Source organism: Podarcis muralis, chromosome 8 (assembly GCF_964188315.1).
Source record: "Podarcis muralis chromosome 8, rPodMur119.hap1.1, whole genome shotgun sequence".
Classification (NCBI taxonomy): domain Eukaryota; kingdom Metazoa; phylum Chordata; class Lepidosauria; order Squamata; family Lacertidae; genus Podarcis; species Podarcis muralis.
Genome location: NC_135662.1, coordinates 10,624,810 through 10,646,321, shown reverse-complemented (window position 1 = coordinate 10,646,321; position 21,512 = coordinate 10,624,810). Strand labels below are relative to the sequence as shown.

The 21,512-nt window shown below is 42.4% G+C and overlaps 1 protein-coding gene across 1 annotated transcript in view; it reads left to right on the top strand.

Annotated features, from left to right (window-relative positions):
• TG (thyroglobulin) overlaps positions 1 to 21,512 on the top strand; it is a gene marked incomplete at its 5' end in the record, with an annotated part of 174,890 nt that overhangs the window by 13,481 nt on the left and 139,897 nt on the right. The window contains 7 exons of the mRNA XM_077933621.1: positions 443 to 1,030; positions 11,073 to 11,312; positions 12,983 to 13,120; positions 14,685 to 14,762; positions 16,080 to 16,192; positions 17,878 to 17,989; positions 19,124 to 19,324. Of these exons, the coding sequence (XP_077789747.1) occupies positions 443 to 1,030; positions 11,073 to 11,312; positions 12,983 to 13,120; positions 14,685 to 14,762; positions 16,080 to 16,192; positions 17,878 to 17,989; positions 19,124 to 19,324 (1,470 nt within the window). The remainder of the gene's footprint in view (positions 1 to 442; positions 1,031 to 11,072; positions 11,313 to 12,982; positions 13,121 to 14,684; positions 14,763 to 16,079; positions 16,193 to 17,877; positions 17,990 to 19,123; positions 19,325 to 21,512) is intronic.

Sequence of the window (21,512 nt, the reverse complement as noted above, 5' to 3'; positions counted from 1 at the left end):
CAGGCATACCTTTTAATTATTTTTTTTACCTCATGAATTTTTATTTTCTTATAGTATTTGTTAGATTTATATAACATCGTTCCTCATAAGATCTCAGGGCGGTTCAAAGAATAAAATACAGGATAATAACATGAAAATAAGTTAAACAAAATAGCAAAACAGTACCCCACCCCTTCCCACAAACACATTTAAAATGCTGTAAAGGTAAAGGCCTGGTTGAAGGGGAACATTTTTGCCTGGCACCTTAAAATATATAATAAAGGTATCTGGCAAACCTCCCTGGGGAGAGCATTCCACAAATGGGAGCCACTACAGAGAAGGCCCGTTCTCGTGTTGCCACCCTCTGGAAATAATCTGACCAATGACACAAATGAATGTTGCAATGCTCCCTTCAACTCTTTATTGAGTGCTTAGCAAGCCCTGTTGCCTTTGCCTCCTGTAGGTCCGAGTGATTGCCAGCTAGCAGGCGGTCGGGCTTTCCTGAGAACTGTGCAGCAACTTCTGCTGGAACCTTCGTCCCTGCCTAAGCTGTCCAGCATCTACATCCCACAGTGCGGTCTCGATGGTCGGTGGAGGCAGGTCCAATGCAATGGCCCCCCGGAACAAACTTTTGAGTGGTATCAAAGGTGGATCAGCCAGAATAATAATGGCAGGGCTCTTCCTTTCGGTGATTTGGTGGGCATCCTGCTCAACTATAAAGAGAGATCTCAGCAAAGCTTTGAAGACTTCGTCAAAATCCTTTACAGTGCCGGCCACCAGAAGGTCTTTCCAGAGTTTGCCAAATTTCCTTCCTTTGATGAAGTTCCTCAAGAAGTGCTGGAAGGCAAGACCGCAGGAGGTCCATCACAGAATGTCTTGCTGGAGCCGTTCACGTTTTGGCAGCTCCTTCAGGGACACCTCGCTCATTACCCAGGATCTTTCAGCGATTTCAGCATCCCGCTAGGACACTTTGACCTTCGCAATTGCTGGTGCGCTGATGAAAGGGGGCAAATGCAAGGAAAGGAAGCTGATGTGAACAAGATCCCGGACTGTAAGTAACTCACCCTAGTCATTAGACCTTGTGCTTAAATTGTACTATAAATGTTCATGCCAACTTTGGCCAACTTGAGGATTTGGAACAGGGCCAGATTTAGGCTTGATGAGGCCCTAAGCTACTGAAGGTAATGGGGCCCTTTATATGTCCAGCTGTCCTTTGTCAACAACAAATTGTTGCTGTTTTTGTGTTGAATATATGCAATATGGTAATTTATGGACCTAATAGGTATCTAAAGCCATTTGCTCATAACAAAACATGCATTTTATCAAAGTAATTGTTGAACTGAAATACAACTAAGAAAAAGTATATTCATAGTGAATTTTATTTTGGGTGGGGGGGGGCAAGACAGTGAAGCCCTAAGCTATAGCTTGTTTAGTTTATATGTAAATCTGGCACCCATTAGGCACAGCCAGGACAGCCATGATGGGACTTGTAGTCCCAAACAGCCAGAGGACACCAGTTTGGTGAAGACTGTGATCCAGACCAAATCTGGACTGGGCGAAACATCTACAGTGGTACCTTGGTTTTCAAACGTCTCCGTTGGCTAACGTTTCGGTTTTTGAACTCCATAAACACGGAAGTAAAAGCTTCAGTTTTCAAACACGCCTCGGAAGTTGAACATGCCACGTGGTTTCTGCTGAGCACAAGATCCTGAGGCCTAGCTGTCAGCTATTGAGTTTTCGGTTTTCGAACCCACTGTACTCTATATTTTGCAGAGTTTCTTGTTCCCTATGTATTTGGACACCTCTTAAGATATGGTAACCAAATTAGCGTGATGGCTCCTAAGATCAGGTTTCCGTCTGTACAGTGGTGCCTCGCAAGACGAAATTAATCCGTTCCGCGAGTCTCTTCGTCTTGCGGTTTTTTCGTTTTGCGAAGCACGGCTATTAGCGGCTTAGCGGCTTAGCGGCTATTAACGGCTTAGCGGCTTAGCGGCTATTAACGGCTTAGTGGCTTAGCAGCTTTAAGAAAAAGGAAACAAACTCGCAAGACGTTTCGTCTTGTGAAGCAAGCCCATAGGGAAATTCGTCTTGCGGAACGACTCAAAAAATGGTGCCACTTTGAATTGAGGTTGTGCACGGATCCTTACAGAACTGTGCTGATTTTTTAGGTTTCTTAGAATTCCTGAGCAGGACCAAGTATGAGGCTGCTGGTCCGTAATACGATGAACAGCGATTTTGCTGAAGTGGAATGCTTTTCAACAAGGCGGTATTCCATTTTATGAATTGGGTGCCTGGACTCGGAGGAAGACATTGGATGACCTAAGTTGCTGAGAGGGCTCAGAGTAGTGGACATTGCAAAGGAATAAATACATGAACCTGACTCTGCAACTGCTGGAAATTGCTCGCAGGTTTTCAAACGTGCCTTCATATAATAAGGGCTGGGAATATAGCCTTGCATTGTTCACCAAGGAGTGAACAAGGGAATCTCTTAGGAATCTCTTCCCTAGTCCTCTGGGCTGTGCTCTGACACAGGATTTGTGACAGTTGTGTCTGCAGTGCTACATACCAGATTAATATAAAGTTTGTGGCAGTCTCTCATCTCCATGAGAACGCTAAGGATATATATCCAGACAGTGGAAACAGAAGGAAATAAATGAGAATCTGAGGCCAAATACATTTCCCCTTTGTTCCATGAGTTCACTCTGATTGCTATTCCGTTCCTCCTAACCAGCAGTTTAACTAGGAGGATTTCTACAATTAATTCTGGACTGGCATATGAAGAGCTGTGGTAGATTAGTCCAGCCTCCTGCTTTCCTTTTCTATATACAGTGGTGCCCCGCAAGACGAATGCCTCACAAGACGAAAAACCCGCAAGACGAAAGGGTTTTCCGTTGCGGAGGTGCTTCGCAAGACGAATTTCCCTATGGGCTTGCTTCGCAAGACGAAAACGCCTTGCGAGTCTCGCCATTCCCCCCCGCTCCCCCCTTTTTCAAAGGCGCTAAGCCGTTAATAGCCGCTAAGCCGCTAAATCGCTAATAGCGCTAATCCGCTTAGACGCTAATGGGGTTGCTTCGCAAGACAAAAAAACCGCTAGACGAAGAGAATCGTGGAACAGATTCTTTTCGTCTTGCGAGGCACCACTGTATATACATTTTTGCATTAGTTTTACACAAAAGTTGTACACTACAAACGTAACATAATCAACATTAAAAAGGGGTTCTTTCGAAACTTCAGGCCTCTTCCCTTTCCTCCATAGGTTCCAATTCTAAATTTTATTCTTGCATATTTTACTGTAATCTATCTGTCATATGGGACGCGGGTGGCACTGTGGGTTAAACCACAGAGCCTAGGACTTGCCAATCAGAAGGTCGGTGGTTCAAATCCCCACGATGGGGTGAGCTCCCATTGCTCTGTCCCCGCTCCTGCCAACCTAGCAGTTTGAAAGCACGTCAAAGTGCAAGTAGATAAATAGGTACCGCTATGGGTAATAGGTAAACAGCGTTTCCGTGCTCTGCTCTGGTTCGCCAGAAGCGGCTTAGTCATGCTGGCCACATGACCCAGAAGCTGTACGCCGGCTCCCTCGGCCAATAAAGCGAGATGAGCGCTACAACCCCAGAGTCGGCCACGACTGGACCTAATGTTCAGGGGTCCCTTTACCTTTGTCATATAATCATAGTATCCAAAATTCATATTACTTTGCAAGGGTCATTGTATTCCTGCCAATGATTTCAGCTGTTTACAGTGGTCTCTCAAATATTTTAGAAAATTATTCCAGTCTGTTAAGAATACTTGGTCTCCCTGGTTTCTGATCTTTCCTGTCCGTCTCGCCATTTCTGCATATTCCACCAGCTTGGTCTGCCACTCTTCTCTTTTTTTTTTTTTTTTGAATAAATTTTTATTAGTTTTCCATAAGTAAAAAAGAAACAAAGCAAAAACATAAACATAAACAAACACAAAATCGACTTCCCCGTACCACCCCTTTTCTGCATTCTTGTTTCAAGATTTTTCAGCAACCCTTTCGCAATAAACTTGTTTATATTTCATAAATTTGACTTCTATAAGTTATTAATACAACTGTAGTTCTTTATCTCTTATTACCCTGAGCCCCTAATTTTCCAAATTACAACAGTTTTTAAGATAAACTTTAAATTTGTTCCAATCTTCATCCACCGCCTCTTTCCCCCGGTCTCGAATTCTGCCAGTCATCTCTGCCAGTCCCATATAATCAATCACCTTCGTCTGCCATTCTTCCAACGTGGGTAAATCTTGCGTCTTCCAATACTTTGCTAGAAGAATTCTTGCTGCTGTTGTGGCGTACATAAAAAATGTCCTATCCTTCTTTGGCACCATTTGGCCCACCATGCCCAAGAGGAAGGCCTCTGGTTTTTTAATAAAGGTTCTCTTCAGAACTTTTTAAATTTCATTATAGATCATTTCCCAGAAAGCCTTAATCTTCGGGCAGGTCCACCAAAGGTGATAGAAGGTTCCCTCCGTTTCATTGCATTTCCAACACTTATTGTTGGGCAAATGATAGATCTTTGCTAACTTGGCCGGAGTCATGTACCACCTGTAGATCATTTTCATAATGTTTTCTCTTAAGGCATTACATGCCGTGAATTTAACACCTGTGGTCCATAACTGCTCCCAGTCAGCAAGCTCAATGTCATGCTCCATATCCTGTGCCCATTTAATCATGCTAGATTTCACCATTTCATCTTGAGTATTCCATTTCAACAGCAAGTTGTACATTCTTGATAAATTTTTAGTATTGGGTTCTAACAGTTCTGTTTCTAGTTTTGACTTCTCCACTTGGAAGCCTTTCTTTCTGTCCTGCTTAAAAACTTCATTTATCTGTCGATAATGTAACCAATCTCTGACCTTAAACTTCAGCTTCTCGAAACTCTGCAATTTTACTTTTTCACCATCTTGTTCTAAGATTTCAAAATATTTAGGCCAATTAGAACCCATATTCAATTTTTTCACCTCTTTTGCCTCCATTGGTGACAGCCACCTAGGGGTTCTACTTTCAAACAAATCTTTGTACCTTATCCAAACATTATACAAAGCTTTCCTCACCATATGGTTCTTAAAACCTTTGTGCGCTTTTACCTTGTCATACCATATATATGCATGCCAACCAAATCTGTTATCAAATCCTTCAAGATCCAAAATGTCTGTATTCTCGAGGAGCAGCCAGTCTTTCAACCAGCAAAACGCTGCTGATTCATAGTAAAGTCTTAAGTCCGGCAGGGCAAAACCCCCTCTATCTTTTGCATCTGTTAATGTCTTAAATTTTATTCTCGGCTTTTTGCCCTGCCAAACAAACTTCGATATGTCTTTCTGCCACCTCTTGAAACAGTCCATCTTGTCTATTATTTGTAATGTCTGAAACAAAAATAACATTCTAGGCAATACATTCATTTTGATAACAGCAATTCTGCCTAACAAGGAAAGTTTCAGCCTTGACCATATGTCTAAATCTTTCTTGACTTCTGTCCAACATTTATCATAATTGTCTTTAAACAAGTTCACATTTTTCGCTGTCAAATTCACCCCCAAGTACTTCACTTTTTTTGCTATCCCCAAACCTGTTTCATTCTGGAATGTCTCTTTTTCTTCATTTGTTAGATTTTTCTCCAAGACTTTAGTTTTTTGTTTATTCAATTTAAATCCTGCAACTTGACCAAATATCTCAATCAGTTCTAAAACTCTTTTTGTACTAGTGTTTGGCTGCTGCAGAGTCAAAACTAGGTCATCTGCAAATGCCCTTAGTTTATACTCTCTCACTCCGACCTGAATTCCTTTAACCAACTGGTCCTTTCTAATCATATTTAACAAAACCTCCAGGACCAGTATGAAAAGTAGAGGGGAAATAGGGCATCCCTGTCGTGTTCCTTTCTCTATAGCTAACTCTTCCGTTACCACATTATTCACAATTAGCTTTGCCTTCTGTTCAGAGTATATTGCACCTATACCATTTTCAAAACCTTGGCCTACCCCCATCCCTTGGAGATTCTTTTTCATAAAACTCCAACAAATGTTGTCAAAGGCTTTCTCCGCGTCCACAAAAATCAAAACCGCTTTTCTGTTAATGTTCATTTCCAGCAGTTCCACAATGTCTATTATATTCCTCACATTGTCAGACATGTGTCTTCCCGGGAGAAAGCCAGTTTGGTCCTTATGAATCTCACCTATCAGTACTTTCTTCAGTCTTTTTGCTAGAATGTCTGCAAAAATTTTGTAATCCACATTTAGTAATGATATCGGGCGGTAGTTCTTAACCTGATTCTTTTCAGTCTCAGTCTTTGGTATAAGTGAGATAAAAGCCTCTTTCCACGTTTCAGGTGCCTTTTTCCCCTCCAGAATTTCGTTACACACTTCTTTCAATGGTTGCACTAAGCATTCTTTCAAAGCTTTATAATATCTGGCCGTCAAACCATCTGGTCCTGGAGACTTTCCCAGTTGTGCCTTTTGAATGGCCTCCTCTATTTCTTGTTCTGTTATCTTCTCATTCAAAATCGACTTGCCCTGTTCTGAAATTTTAGGTAGTCCATGATTTTTAAGAAATTCATCTATTTCTTGTTCGTTCACTGGCCCTTGTGTGTATAATTTCCTAAAGAAGCTTTGGAAACAATTACTTATCTCATTTGGCTTATGAATATTCTTTCCCTCTATCTCCAAACAGGTGACTGTATTCAATTTTTGCCTCTTTTTCAATTGCCATGCAAGGAGCTTCCCGCATTTGTCTGCTGACTCAAAAGTCCTTTGTCTCATTTGTTTAATTTTCCATTCTATCTCTTGATTTGTCAGTTCCATGTATTGCGTCTGGTAATACTTTATCTCTCTCAAAATTTCTTGAGACTTTGGTTTTGACCTCAGTTTCTTTTCTCCTTCCTTCATTTTTTCTAAAATTCATTCTTTCCTTTCATTTTGCTTTTTCCTCTTGATTGAATTCTGTTGTATCAGGAAGCCTCTCATCACGGCTTTACTCGCGTCCCAAATTGTTCTTTTTTCAACTTCTGTTCTCAAATTTATCTCAAAGTAATCTTTCAATGTCTTTAGGGCCTTTTTACAAAATTGTTCATCTCTAAATAAGGAGTCATTCATTCTCCATCTAAAGGATCCAGTTGTTGTCATTTTCATTTCCATCTTTACAGCGTTATGGTCGGAGCAGGTTTTTGGGCAGATTTCTACTTTCTTAATCTTTGTAGCCATCACACTAGATACCCAGATTTGGTCGATTCTTGTCCATGTCATTTTAGATTCCGAGAAAAAAGTTCCCTCTCTCTCGAGAGGGTTCCTTGTTCTCCAAATGTCAATCAAGTCCATGTTTTCCGTCATCTCAAAGAAAGTCTTTGGTAGTCTTCCTTCTTTAGATATTGTCTGTCTTTGTGCCTTATCCATATTTGTGGAGACCACTCCGTTCATGTCCCCCATCATTATTATTTTGTAGTCGAGATAGTCCAATAAAGTCTCATGCAACTTCTTAAAAAATTCTGCCTTCCCATCATTTGGTGCATATATTCCAATTATCAGGTATTTTCCCCCCTGAATCTGTACTTCAATTGCCAGATATCTTCCTTCTTCATCCTTAAATTTCATTTTTGGGTCCAATTTTTCTTTTGCATAAATCACCACTCCTCTCTTTTTAACTTTATCAGAAGATATAAATTCTTGTCCTAATCTTTTGTTCACCAACAGTTTCCTGTGTGCTCTGGTTATATGAGTTTCCTGTAGACATATCAGATCCAGATGTTCCCTTTTCAAAATGTGAAAAACTTGTCGTTTTTTTCTGGGAAGGTTCAAACCGTTACAATTCCAGCTAAGAAGTTGCAGAGACATTTTGTTTATTAGATGTTTGACCCTCCGACTGCTCCAAGCTTTTCTTCCTCTTCAGTTGGCGGTTGTGGTAGTCCAAATGATAAATTTGCAATGTCCGTTAGCCCTCCTCCTTCTGATGTTAATCCTTGTCCTTCTTTTGCCGGGTCCACCGTACCTTTCTGTAGGTCCTCTAGGTTTCTCTCCAAAAAGTGTTCTTTTTCCTGTACTGTTCTTATTCTTACTTTCTTCCCTTTGTAGTTAAAGGACAACCCCTGTGGAAATTCCCACCTGAAGGGTATAAAGTTCTTCCTCAACAAATTGGCCAAGTCTCTATAAAAAGTCCTCACTTCCAAGATGTATTTAGGGATGTCCTTAAAGATTTGGACTTGAATGTTTCCAATCACCAAAGCTTTTTGATAATGGGGGTTCAGTATCTTGTCTCTTTCCTCTTTGGTTCTGAAGGTAATCAGACAATCCCTTGACTTCTTGCTTTGCTTTCTACCAAGTCTGAAAGCAGTTGTTATCTCTACTTCATCTTCCTCCAGATCTCCTTGCCAATTTTCCAGAATTGCCTCTGTGAGAAATTCCGTCAGATTGTCCTCTTCGTTCTCTGGAACCTGTCTTAATTTCAAATTCCGTTCTTTCCGTTGTAGCTCCAGTAAGGAGAGGGCCGCTTCATGCTCATTCACCTTTTTCTCAATCGGCACAAGTTTTTCCTGTGTCTCCCCTGCAACAGATTTTGCACTCTCTGCAATTTTCCTCGTTTCTGAAGATTCCTGAATCAGTCTATTTATAGATTCTGTATTGGTCGCCACTGATGTGGTGTTCAAATCCAATCTTGCTGTAAGTTCTGTCAATTTCTTTGAATTTTCTGTAGATTGCTTTGTTAAGGCCTCTAGGGATTGATTTATTTTGAGCAGTGCCTGTGTCATAGATTCCATTGATGCTGCTGTCGCACTTTCCGGTGCAGGCACTGTGTTGCCAGAGATTGAGCCTCTTTTCTTTTGTGTTAGTTTAGCTTTAGATCTGGTTCTTATCTCCTCTGCCGTGCCACTCATATCCCAAGGCCGTTCTCACAGGAAAAACTTGCAATGGAAAATCCCACTGTTAGTCAGTTACCTTGCAGTTTTTTCCCTCTTAGTCCTCAAGAGGGAGCAATTAATAGTATCCAAGTTAGAGGAAACAAAGAAACAGAAAGCCGGATGTAAAAAATCTAAAGTCCGCCATTAAAGTTGTAAAACTTTTTCTCCAGTTAGATTTAGGTAGTCAAATATCTGTAACAAAGTCCCATTCAAGTCTTAAAAGTCTTAAAACTTTTTCACCATTTAAGGTATAGTCTATATCCACTTCAAAGTTATTTTAAAGAACAGTTTTCCCGGTGTTAACTCCTGGCAGATCGTCCCCGGGGATCAGGGCAGTGAAAAACTTTGTTTCCCTTTAAATTAAGAGTATCTTCACAAGACTGTCTTTTTTCCCCCTTCTCCTGCCGATCGGGAGGGAAGAGATACTTTTGACAGCTCAGGGTTGACAGTTCGCTACTAAGTTCCTTATAACTGCAGCGAGGTCTTTCGTTGCTTTAAGTTTCTGCAGTCCGGGGGGGGGGGGGGGCAGACTTCCTTATTTTATGCCCTCCCGTTTTCAGCCAAATTTTCCCAATTTTAAAGTCCCGTTTCTTTTTTTTTTTTCGTTCTTACTCACGGGAATCCAGTCCAGATTTTCTTTCAGGAAGGAATCGGCGCTCTCCGCTAATGGCGACGCGGCTTCACTCCGCAGGCTGGGTAGCGACTCTCAGCACCGCGCTCACTCCCGATGCCGCTCCGGAGCCTTTAAAAAGGCTCTTTCACAGTACCGGGGGGCGCAAAGGTGCCCACCGAGTCTCCTTGCTCTCAGGCTTCAGCGCCTGGGATTTTAGGGGTCCCCCACTCGCCGTAGCGGGTAAGACCCGAACTTGCGGAGCAGTCCTTCTCCGGAGCCCGGAGGTAGGACCGCCATTAAGCGCTGGCACCGACCGGAAGCCGGTCTGCCACTCTTCTCCTTTCAGTACTTCTTCTTCTTTCCATCTCTGGACAAGAAGCATCCAGTATTTTCTCTTTTTTCTTTGGTAGTTCCGCACCTATAATACCTAACGAAAAGTCCTCTGGTTTTTTTAAAACAAAAGTTATCTTAAACATTTTTTTCAACTCTTTATATTTCATTTCCCAGAAAGATTTTACCACTCCACATAGCCCCCATATATGGTAAAAAGCACCCTCTTTCCCTTTACATTTCCAACACACATTTGAACTCTTTCTATACATTTTCGCAATTTTATGAGGTGTCAAATACCAACAGTACATCATTTTCATATACAGTGGTACCTCGGGTTAAGTACTTAATTCATTCCGGAGGTCCGTTCTTAACCTGAAACTGTTCTTAACCTGAAGCACCACTTTAGCTAATGGGGCCTCCCGCTGCCGCCGCGCCGCCGGAACACGATTTCTGTTCTCATCCTGAAGCAAAGTTCTTAACCCGAGGTACTATTTCTGGGTTAGCGGAGTCTGTAACCTGAAGCGTATGTAACCCGAGGTACCACTGTAATTTTCTTTCAATGAACAGCAGGCTGTAAACTTCAAATCCTCTTTCCGTAACTGTTCCCATGATGAAAATATGTTCCTGCTTTCCACATTTATAGATAGCCCACTTGGTGGCAGTTGCCTTCTCCAGCTCTCCTTCCTTAGCACTCATATACAGAGGGCTGCTGACCAGCTCTGAGGGCAGCTCATAGAGTAAGATTTAAAGTTAGGACTAGTGGCCATCTTTTTAAAATAATATTTTATTAAGGCTTTTCATAATACAGTGCAATATAAAACAAAATAGTCTGAACAAAAGCAAAAGTAGAAAGAGAAAGGAAAATGCAAAGTCCTCTCTCAAAGGTAGACCTTAACCCTTATCTCACACAGAGAGGGGTGGACCCTCCTAACTCTCACCTGAGAGCTTCCCTTTCTTCTCCTAGCCTCCCCCCCCCCAATTCTTCCCGTGATTTGCATTGTGCTTCCATTGCGCTGAAATGAATGAGGTGGAATAACATGCTGACAACGTAAGTTACACAATGAATAATGTAAATAGCATAATTCAACCATGGCGGACAGCGAGGTGAATATTGTAATTTTCAGTGGAAAGCGAACTGTAGTGGAAGGGAGACAGCGTTGCACGCAACATATACAGGGAGGAATGGAACGGAACGGAAACCAATGCCTTCTTACACCCATAACAATACTTTCCCCTTCCGACAGGCCCCAGAGAGTGTGAAGCCACCAAGCGAGACGCCATGCAATTCGTTAGCAAAGTGGAGCAACTCATTAAGGACTCCAACAGCTCCCACTTTCCTTTTGGGCAGAGTTTTTTAGTAGCGAAAGGCATCACACTGACAGACGAAGAGCTCCTGAGCGATATTTCTCCATCGGCGAGCATCACGATTTCAGAAGGGCTGCTGACCGGAAGCGATTACGCCATTCGGCTGGCTGCGCAATCGAGTATGTTTGGAATGGGGGTGGGTGGGTGGGGAGAATGGTTTCTGTCGATCTGGTGAAACAGATGTTATTTTTGGTGGAGGGACCTCAACTTTTGTTGGCCAGGTGGACTCTTATGGGAGAGTTAGATAACCAATCAGGCCCTTGGGGGATCTTGAAGAAGATGGCGCTCCATGGCATCTTAGGGAAGGGCTGGAAAAGACCTCTTTCTGAAACCCTGGAGAGCCATTGCCAGTTAATGAAGACAGCCAATGTGGTACCCTGTTGAGGGCTGTTATGTATGTATGTATACATATGTATATATGACATTTTCATCCCACCGTTTTCTCCATGGAGCCCAAGGTGGCATAAGCACCTTGCCATTGCTCTGCTGAACATCAACCTCTCCCGAAACTGGGGGAAACAGCTACTGGGGCTAAAATACAATAGGAAATAGATATCCATGGCAAACTCCCACTTTTCCAGGCTTTCTCAGCTAGATAAATCAGTCTTTGCCACCAGTGTCCATTTTGTCTTGTTTTAGCTTTGTTTCAAATGTATCTGGGTTTAAAAAAACAAACAAAAAAACTGGGTTTTTTTGCCATTTTGATTGTACATCGCCTTGAGATGATGTTGTAGATGGCAATCAATAAATTACTGTTAACAATGTGTGAGGTAGCAGTTAAAGCATTGAGCCTAAGACCTGGGAGACTTGGGTTCAAATTCCCCACTCGGCCATTAAGCTTGCCAGGTGACCTTGGACAGTCATGGCCTCTCCAGCTAATGTACCTCACAAGGGTATTGCGAGGATAAAATGAAGAGGGGAAGAACCATGCAGGTCACCTTGGAGAAAAGGTGTCATTTGACCTTGGAGGGAAGTCATGCCACAGATGTAATAGTAATAATAATAATAATAATAATAATAATAATAATAATAATAATAATAATTTATTTATATCCCGCCCTCCCCAGCTGAAGCTGGGCTCAGAGCGGCTAACAACAGTAAAAATAACACAGTTTACATAAAATCACAATCAGTTAATTGAAATACATTCTAAAATCAATTCAGAATCAAATTAATGGCAACCATTGGGCTAGAGGGGGTCAGACTGTGCCTTGGCCAAAGGCCTGGTGGAACAGCTCTGTCTTGCAGGCCCTGCGGAAAGATGTCAAGTCCTGCAGGGCCCTAGTCTCTTGTGACAGAGCATTCCACCAGATGAGGGCCATGGCCGAAAAAGCCCTGACTCTGGTTGAGGCCAGCCTAACCTCCCTGTGTCCCGGGATCTCCAAGATGTCTTTGTTTGAAGACCGTAAGGTCCTTCGTGGGACATACCAGGAGAGGCGGTCCTGTAGGTACGAGGGTCCTAGGCCGTATAGGGCTTTAAAGGTTAAAACCAGCAACTTAAATCTGACCCTGTACTCCACCGGGAGCTAGTGCAGCTGGTATAGCACCGGGTGAATGTGATCCTATGGCGAGGACCCCGTAAGGAGTCTCGCTGCAGCATTCTGCACCCACTGGAGTTTCTGGGTCAGTCTCAAGGGCAGCCCCATGTAGAGTGAGTTACAATAATCAAGTCTGTCCAGTTGTCCACAGCTATTTATGAATCTGCAGGAAAGCAGCTTGCTTGTCTACCTTTCCATGCCGAATATACCTGCTGAGATCGTATGCTTTTGTTCCTTGTTTTTCTTTGAAGCCTTGCGTTTCTATTGGAGGAGTTTCTCCACATCCCAGAATTCCTCAGGAGAGGCCTTGCGCTTGGGATTTCAGCCTTACATCCCCCAGTGTGATGGGCTGGGGAACTGGCTACCTGTCCAGTGTTATGACAGCTCAGGTGAGAGAGAGGGTGAAAAAAAGCCAGTTGGCAGCACTTAGGACAGCTGAGGAGCCCTAGGCCATGGTTAGTTTCTGTGGCCTCTCTTCCTTTACTGACCCCCAAAAGATTCTGTTGAACAACCATTTGAGGAGGGGGTTGGACAGGACTGGTGAGGGGTGTGATATGATGGGGGAGACTTAAGACCTGGACACAGAAGCCTGGAGAGGGCTGCATTTGGCCCTCTGTTCCCTACCCTGGCTAACTTTTCTGTGGCTGGTATATCAGCTACATATCAGGTATATCAGGTAAGGGTTGCCACCATTACTCTGCCCACTTGTCCCTCTGGCTCCACCAAGGGACTGGGGTAGCGGTCTAAACCACTGAGTCCCTTGGGCTTGCCGTTTGGAAGGTCGGTGGTTTGAATCTGTGTGACGAGGTGAGCTCCTGTTACTCTGTCCCAGCTTCTGCCAACTTAGCAGTTTGAAAACACACCAGTGTGAGTAGATAAATAGGTACCACTGTGGTGGGAAGGTAAATGGTGTTTCCGTGTGCTCTGGCATTCATCATGGTGTCCTGTTGCACCAGAAGCGGTTTAGTCATGCTGGCCACATGACCTAGAAAACTGTCTGCGGACAATGAAGTTAAGTGGTTTTTAGCAGCAATGTTATAAAGGAATATGTAAAAATGGATTGTTAACAGGTGATAATCTAAAGTTATAATATATTAAGATAAAGGATTAAGATAAAAACAAAGAGGGAAAGGATTTGCTGAATTAACTAATTGAACTGGAATACAAAAAAGGGAGGTGTGAAGAGGTCAGGGAAACAAGCAAACGAAAGACAAGATATGGAAATATTTGTTTTTAACTGTTTTATTTTTCTGTACTTTGTATTTTCTTTTTTTCCTTTTCTTATTTTTGTAACATCTTGAAACTTTAATAAATATCTTTAAAAAAAAGAAAAGAAAACTGTCTGTGGACAAACGGCGTCTCCCTTGGCTTGAAAACGAGATGAGCGCTGCAACCCCATAGTCGCTTTTGACTGGACTTAACCGTCCAGGGGTCCTTTACCTTTTTACCTTTACCTTACCACCAGCGTGTGGCCCCCAGAAGTTGCTCACAAAGCAATGTGGCCCTCAAGCTGGGGGAAAAAGATTCCCAGTTCCTGCTTTTAAAAACCAGGTCTTCTTGCCAATAATTTTTCACCACAAGGGAATGGAACCTGTAAAAGGTTGCCCCCTGGAACTTGCTCATAGCGCTTGGGGAAGCGCAGAGTGCAAAACCAGCATTTCATTTCTTTGCAAATGTTGGGGAATCAGCACAACCTTTGCAGGATTGACTTCCGCTGGTAGAGAGAGAAATGGAGACAAGCAGTGCCTCTGTAATATCAGTTCATCTATAAATACACAAGTTAGGGAAGGATGATTGTGGGCATAGCAACCAATTTAGACGATGCCGAGGGCTAGTTCGGTGCAATTTATTCCATTATTTCGAACCTGTTGTCCAATTCCATCCACATCCAATTGAGTGTGCCAGGGTATCTGACTATTGCAGATATTAGATATATGTTTTGTTGCATCTTAGGCCGCTGCTGGTGTGTGGATGAGAGAGGACGCTATATATCAGATTCCCTGGTGACGCGCTCAACACAGCTGCCCCAGTGTAAGTCGTATTTCTCTTCCAAAGCTTTGTCCTTGTCATAGAATCATAGAATTGTAGGGATCCTAAGGAAGAAGAAGAGTTTGGATTTGATATCCCGCTTTATCACTAACAATCTTCTTTCCCTTCCTCCCCCACAACAAACACTCTGTGAGGTGAGTGGGGCTGAGAGACTTCAGATAAGTGTGACTAGCCCAGGATCACCCAGCAGCTGCATGTGGAGGAGCGGAGACGCGAACCCGGTTCACCAGATTACAAGTCCACTGCTCTTAACCACTACACCACACTGGCTCTAGGGTCATCTAAGCCAACCCACTGCAAGGCAGGAATCTGTACCGTATTTTTCAGTGTATAACATGCCCTCATGTACAAGCAGACCCCTATTTTTTTGGACCGCAACAAAATTTTATGGGGGGGGGGGATTGCCCAAGGTTGTTGAGCTTTTTCTGTGGGAGGGGTGTCACTGCAGCTGGTTGCACACATGCCTCGCTGCTGCCGTAACTACCACGACCAATTGCCACAGCTGCAGCCAATCACCAGCAGCCTTTGCCACAGCAACCATTCACAAGCCCATTCGCCACTGACAATCTCCTGCTGGCTGTTGCCACCAGTCACCCACTGGCCCGCTGCTAACCATGTATAAGACGACCCACATAAATGGACCAATGTCATGCCTTAGAAATTCCATTGGTGGCCATGAGCTGTACATGATACACGAGATGTACCATATTTTTTGCTCTATAAGACTCACTTTTTCCCTCCTAAAAAGTAAGGGGAAATGTGTGTGCGTCTTATGGAGCGAATGCAGGCTGCGCAGCTATCCCAGAAGCCAGAACAGCAAGAGGGATTGCTGCTTTCACTGCGTAGTGATCCCTCTTGCTGTTCTGGCTTCTGAGATTCAGAATATTTTTTTTCTTGTTTTCCTCCTCCAAAAACTAGGTGCGTCTTGTGGTCTGGTGCGTCTTATACAGCAAAAAATACGGTATTTTGTAACTACTTCTTTGCTCCGAGAGTCAGTTTCAGTGCAGATTCAGGGAGCATATTTCACGCACGCACGCACACACACACACACCCCTTTCCCTCTGGCTCTGCTGAAGTCATCAAAGTTACTCTGGGGATGGATTTGACTCATCACTGCTTGCCCTGTGTGTCTGAATTTGCAACTACTTGCTGTGGTAATACACTTGGCTGGATTGCATCCTTAGTTTTCAGTCCCTGCAGCTGTCATCCCATCTGCATGGCAGAACAAGCGATTGACAATGCAAGGTGATATTCTGACTGGAACTTTCATGACTGAGGAAGACTATTACTTTAATGCAGGTCAGACGCCATGTCAACGCTCCCAAGTGAATGCCTTAATCTCTGGCTGGAGACGGACTGGATTGACATTTAATGTTACTTCATCAGACCTGTTTGCACCCTCCTGTGCAGAGGCAAGTCCAGTAGTGTTGAAACCTTTTTGGATTATTACTCTGGTTTATAGGAATTATCCGACTGCAATCTGAACCTTGCACATTTCCAATCTGAATTTTGGAAAATGTGCATTTCGTTTTTGGGTAGGGATGAAATAAATCCAGTCCTGGTGATTTGTGGGATGGAACAAAGTGTCCCTCGCAATTCACCTCCACCTTAGCAAATAGTGAAGTCAGGGATAAGTCACCCATTTTTACGAAGGACACAAGGACACAAATTCAATGAACTATTTAGGAGGCTCCTTCCTTCCTTCCTTCCTTCCTTCCTTCCTTCCTTCCTTCCTTCCTTCCTTCCTTCCTTCCTTCCTTCCTTCCTCCCTCCCTCCCTCCCTCCCTCCCTCCCTCCCTCCCTCCCTTCCTCCCTTCCTCCCTTCCTCTCGCTTCCTGTGCTGTTGTTGGTAGCTATTGGCAAGCTGTGTCAGTTTGCATTTCTTAGTGCAGAAAGCATTGATCTGATGTGTAGAGATCTTTCCTCTTCTGGCTAATTCAAGAGGGCTCTGGAAGCTTCTCTGTGTAAAAGAAAGAAGCAGAAAGTTCATGATGTTGGGTTATTCCTTCAGAGAAGCTGAGTACAGCTGGCTTAAACTGGTTCTCTTATCTCTTTCTGTCAGGGTCATGCTGACTATAAAAGTAAGGCCAGAAAGAGCCTGGGTTTCACTTTCTATTTCTTTTTTTAAAAAAAATATTTTTATTCATTTTCAAATACAAATTTGTACAAACATTATCAAAATTTATCACATAATCTTCTTCTTTTTTACTTCCCTCAGTTTCTCTGCCAATCTTCCATTTTATTTATTTGTTTACACATTTTCTAATTTTAATATTGCCTTTAAAATATACCCTCCCCAATCTTTATTCCCTTTTTTACAATATTCCTCATATTTTCACAGAACATCTTGAAATCCTACAAGCGTTGTCTGTTCATCACATATACTTTTCAGATAATCTGTAAATTTCCCCCAGTCCTCGATGAACTTCTGGTCTCGCAAATATCGAATCTTCCCTGTTAATTTATCCAGTTCTGCAAAGTCCATCAATTTCGTTCTCCATTCTTCAACCGCTGGTAATTCTTCCTGTTTCCATCTATGGGCTAGAAGTATTCTTGGAAAAGTTTACAATCTTTTTTACTTATTTCATTTCCTTTCACTTTCTATTTCTATCTCTTTTCCTTCTGGTGTGTTGTTCTGGACACAGATACTATTAAGGTTCAGACTTATTGTGAGTTATTGTAACTTTAAGTTAAGTCTGCTGCAACTGGATTTCTTATGGACAGTGCCAATCCTGAATGTATTGGATTTGTGACCATTATGCTCATTTGCCTTCAGTAGCAGTAAAGCTCTGCTGGATGAAATATTGATTGCCTCTGGTCTATTTTTTTGGGAATCCTGCAACGTGTTTAGGTTTTTACTCTGCTAACAATACATTGGAATCTGCTCTGGGTCAATATTGAGTAGAAGTCCATGACAAGCTGCCCATTTGAGGTTGAAGAGAGAGCAGAATCCTACAGCGTAAGCAGAAGTCCTTGAGCGAAAAGGATAACTTTGTTAGGTGCAACCCACCATTTCTCAGATAACGGTCCTTAGATAAATAGCAGCCTTACAGAAGGCTTCTCGTTCTGCAACTATAACGCAGCTGCTTCCTTCTAGACTGGTGCCTATGCTGTGCTACAGAAGTCAGAAACCAGGACCTGGTGTGTAGATCCAACATCTGGCGAAGCCTTTCAACAAAGCGACGTTGATGCAAATGGCAGAGCTCACTGTAAGCGCCTTCCTTACCTTTCCTTCTGCTCTGGGGATGGACGAACCTGTCAATTTCAGTTTATTTGTGAAAATTCTTCAGCATCTCAGTGCACTTTTCTTGTCAGTGTGTTAGGATTACTTTCTCCTAACATACATACAGGGCTTTTTTTTCAGCTGGAACTCTCCGGAACTCAGTTCCGGCACCTCTCAGGTGGGTGCCATTCTAAGAGAAGGAGGGAGGCGTTCATGGGGAGTTCCACCACCTTTTTTACTAGAAAAATATCACTGTACAGTGGCACCTCGGGTTACAACCACTTTGGGTTACAAACTCCGCTAACCCAGAAGTAGTTGCTCCGTGTTGCGAACTTTGCCGCAGGATGACAACAGAAATCATGCAGCGGCGGTGCTGCGGCAGTGGGAGACCCCATTAGCGAAAGCGCACCTCAGGTTAAGTACGGTTTCGGGTTAAGAACGGACCTCTGGATCATGCCCTTCCAGCCGTGATGAAACCCAGACCTCTGGTGTGACGTAAATCAGTGACTCAGACTTCAAAGCCTGAGCACACTATATCAGCAGAGCGTACTGCGCAAACAGAAGTGGCGTGAGGCTTGTGGAAACATACTAACAAGCTACGGATTTATTAAGCATAAATCATGACAAAGGAAACATGTCGTCTCTCGTCTCCTCAGAGAGAGAGTCAAAAGCAAAAGCTATACACAACGGAAGTTCCCAGCAAACTGTGCTGGAACGTAAACAGACATGTGACATGTAACAATCTCACACGTCTGCAACTTAAGGTGGAATAGAATTTTCCAACAGATGTGTACATGGTTTTTGTCAGCAATTCTACCTAATATAATGCATTTCTGTATGTTATTTCCATTAACGGATGCATTTTTTTCTCGTGAACTGCCCTGAGACTTGTGGGTAGAGGGTGGTATACAAATTTAATTAATGATAATGATAATATTTAGGTACACTGTCTGTCAAGGACCACCTAATTCCTTATATCCTTGCCAAATGATTGAGCTCTTTGGGGGAGTCACTGTTAGTGCTCCCCCCCGAGCCCAGATGCACAACTCATCTTTTCCCATAGCCATGCATTTAGCCTTATAGGGCTCTTTTTCACCATCTCTCTCTTCCTCTTCGAAAGGCCCCAGTTACTGCAAGATGCTGGAGTCCAAGGCTCTCTTGCGGGAAATGGGTCGAGGTTACATCCCTCAGTGTGAAGGCAGCAGTGGGGGGTTCTCACCCGTGCAACGGACCGAAGACCAGGAAAGCAGCTGGTGTGTCTTTGAGAATGGAGAGGAGGTTCCTGGAACACGAATCAATGGAAAAAAGCTTTCATGCGAACGTGAGTGAACTTGGAAGTCTGGGCAGTTTTGTGCCTTCGTTAGAGAGGTTGTGGCCAACCTGCACACTGGGAAACGCTGGTTTGCATTGCATGGATTCATGTGGGAACTTTGAGAATTTAATGAAATCTATCTATCTATCATCTATCTATCTATCTATCTATCTATCTATCTATCTATCTATCTATCATCTATCTACCTACAGTGGTGCCTCGCAAGGCGAAAAGAATCCGTTCCGCGATTCTTTTCTTCTAGCGTTTTTTTCGTCTTGCGAAGCAACCCCATTGGCGGCTAAGTGGATTAGCGCTATTAGCGATTTAGCGCTATTAGCAGCTTAGCGGGCTTAGCGGCTAAGCTGTTAAAAGGCTATTAACAGCTTAGCCGCTTTGAAAAAGGGGGGGGGGGAGCAGGGAAAAAATGGCGAGACTCGCAAGACGTTTTCGTCTTGCGAAGCAAGCCCATAGGGAACTTCGTCTTGCGAAGCGCCTCCGCAACGGAAAACCCTTTCGTCTAGCGGGTTTTCCGTCTTGCGAGGCATTCGTCTTGCGGGGCACCACTGTATCTATCTATCTATCATCTATATCTATCTATCATCTATCTATCTATCATCTATCTATCTATCATCTATCTATCTATCATCTATCTATCTATCTATCTATCTATCTATCTATCTATCTATCTATCTATCTATCTATCATCTATCTATCTATCATCTATCTATCATCTATCTATCTATCTATCATCTATCTATCTATCTATCTATCTATCTATCTATCTATCTATCTATCATCTATCTATCTATCATCTATCTATCTATCATCTATCTATCTATCTATCTATCATCTATCTATCTATCTATCTATCATCTATATCTATCTATCATCTATCTATCTATCTATCATCTATCTATCATCTATCTATCTATCATCTATCTATCTATCTATCTATCTATCTATCTATCTATCATCTATCATCTATCTATCTATCTATCTATCTATCTATCATCTATCTATCTATCTATCTATCTATATCTATCTATCTATCTATCTATCTATCTATCTATCTATCTATCTCTATCTCTTATCTATCTATCTATCTATCTATCATCTATCTATCTATCATCTATCTATCTATCATCTCTCTATCTATATCTATCTATCTATCATCTATCTATCATCTATCTATCTATCTATCTATCTATCTATCTATCATCTATCTATCTATCTATCTATCTATCTATCTATCTATCTATCTATCTCTATCTCTTATCTATCTATCTATCTATCTATCTATCTATCTATCTATCTATCTATCTATCTATCTATCATCATCTATCTATCTATCTATCTATCATCTATCATCTATCTATCTATCTATCTATCTATCTATCATCTATCTATCTATCTATCTATCTATCTATCATCTATCATCTATCTATCTATCTATCATCTATCTATCTATCTATCTATCTATCTATCTATCTATCTATCTATCTATCTATCATCTATCTATCTATCTATCTATCTATCATCTATCTATCTATCTATCTATCTATCATCTATCTATCTATCTATCTATCTATTATCTATCTATCTATCTATCATCTATCTATCTATCTATCTATCATCTATCATCTATCATCTATCATCTATCATCTATCGATCTATCTATCTCTATCTCCAGAGATAGATAGATGAATGGATGGATAGATAGATATCGAGTTCTAGGAGTTCTTACGCTTAGGATTCCGGAGAACGCATTGACAATGAGACTTTTCTGCATGATTGAAAAGCTAGTTAAGCAGTGCTGGACATGAAATAGGGAGACCTGCGTTTGAAAAAGCTTTCTGGGTTGCCTTAGGAAGATCACAATGGAATGTCTTCACGGGATTGTTTAAGTGGGGCGTGTATGTAATAATGTCACATCCCCTGAGGTCTCAGAAAGTTACAAATGGAATTTTGTTGTTGTTTAGTCATGTCCGACTCTTTGTGACCCCATGGACCAGAGCACACCAGGCACTCCTGTCTTCCACTGCCTCCCGCAGTTTGGTCAAACTCATGTTCGTAGCTTCGAGAACACTGTCCAACCATCTCGTCCTCTGTCGTCCCCTTCTCCTTGTGCCCTCCATCTTTCCCAACATCAGGGTCTTTTCCAGGGCGTCTTCTCTTCTCATGAGGTGGCCAAAGTCTT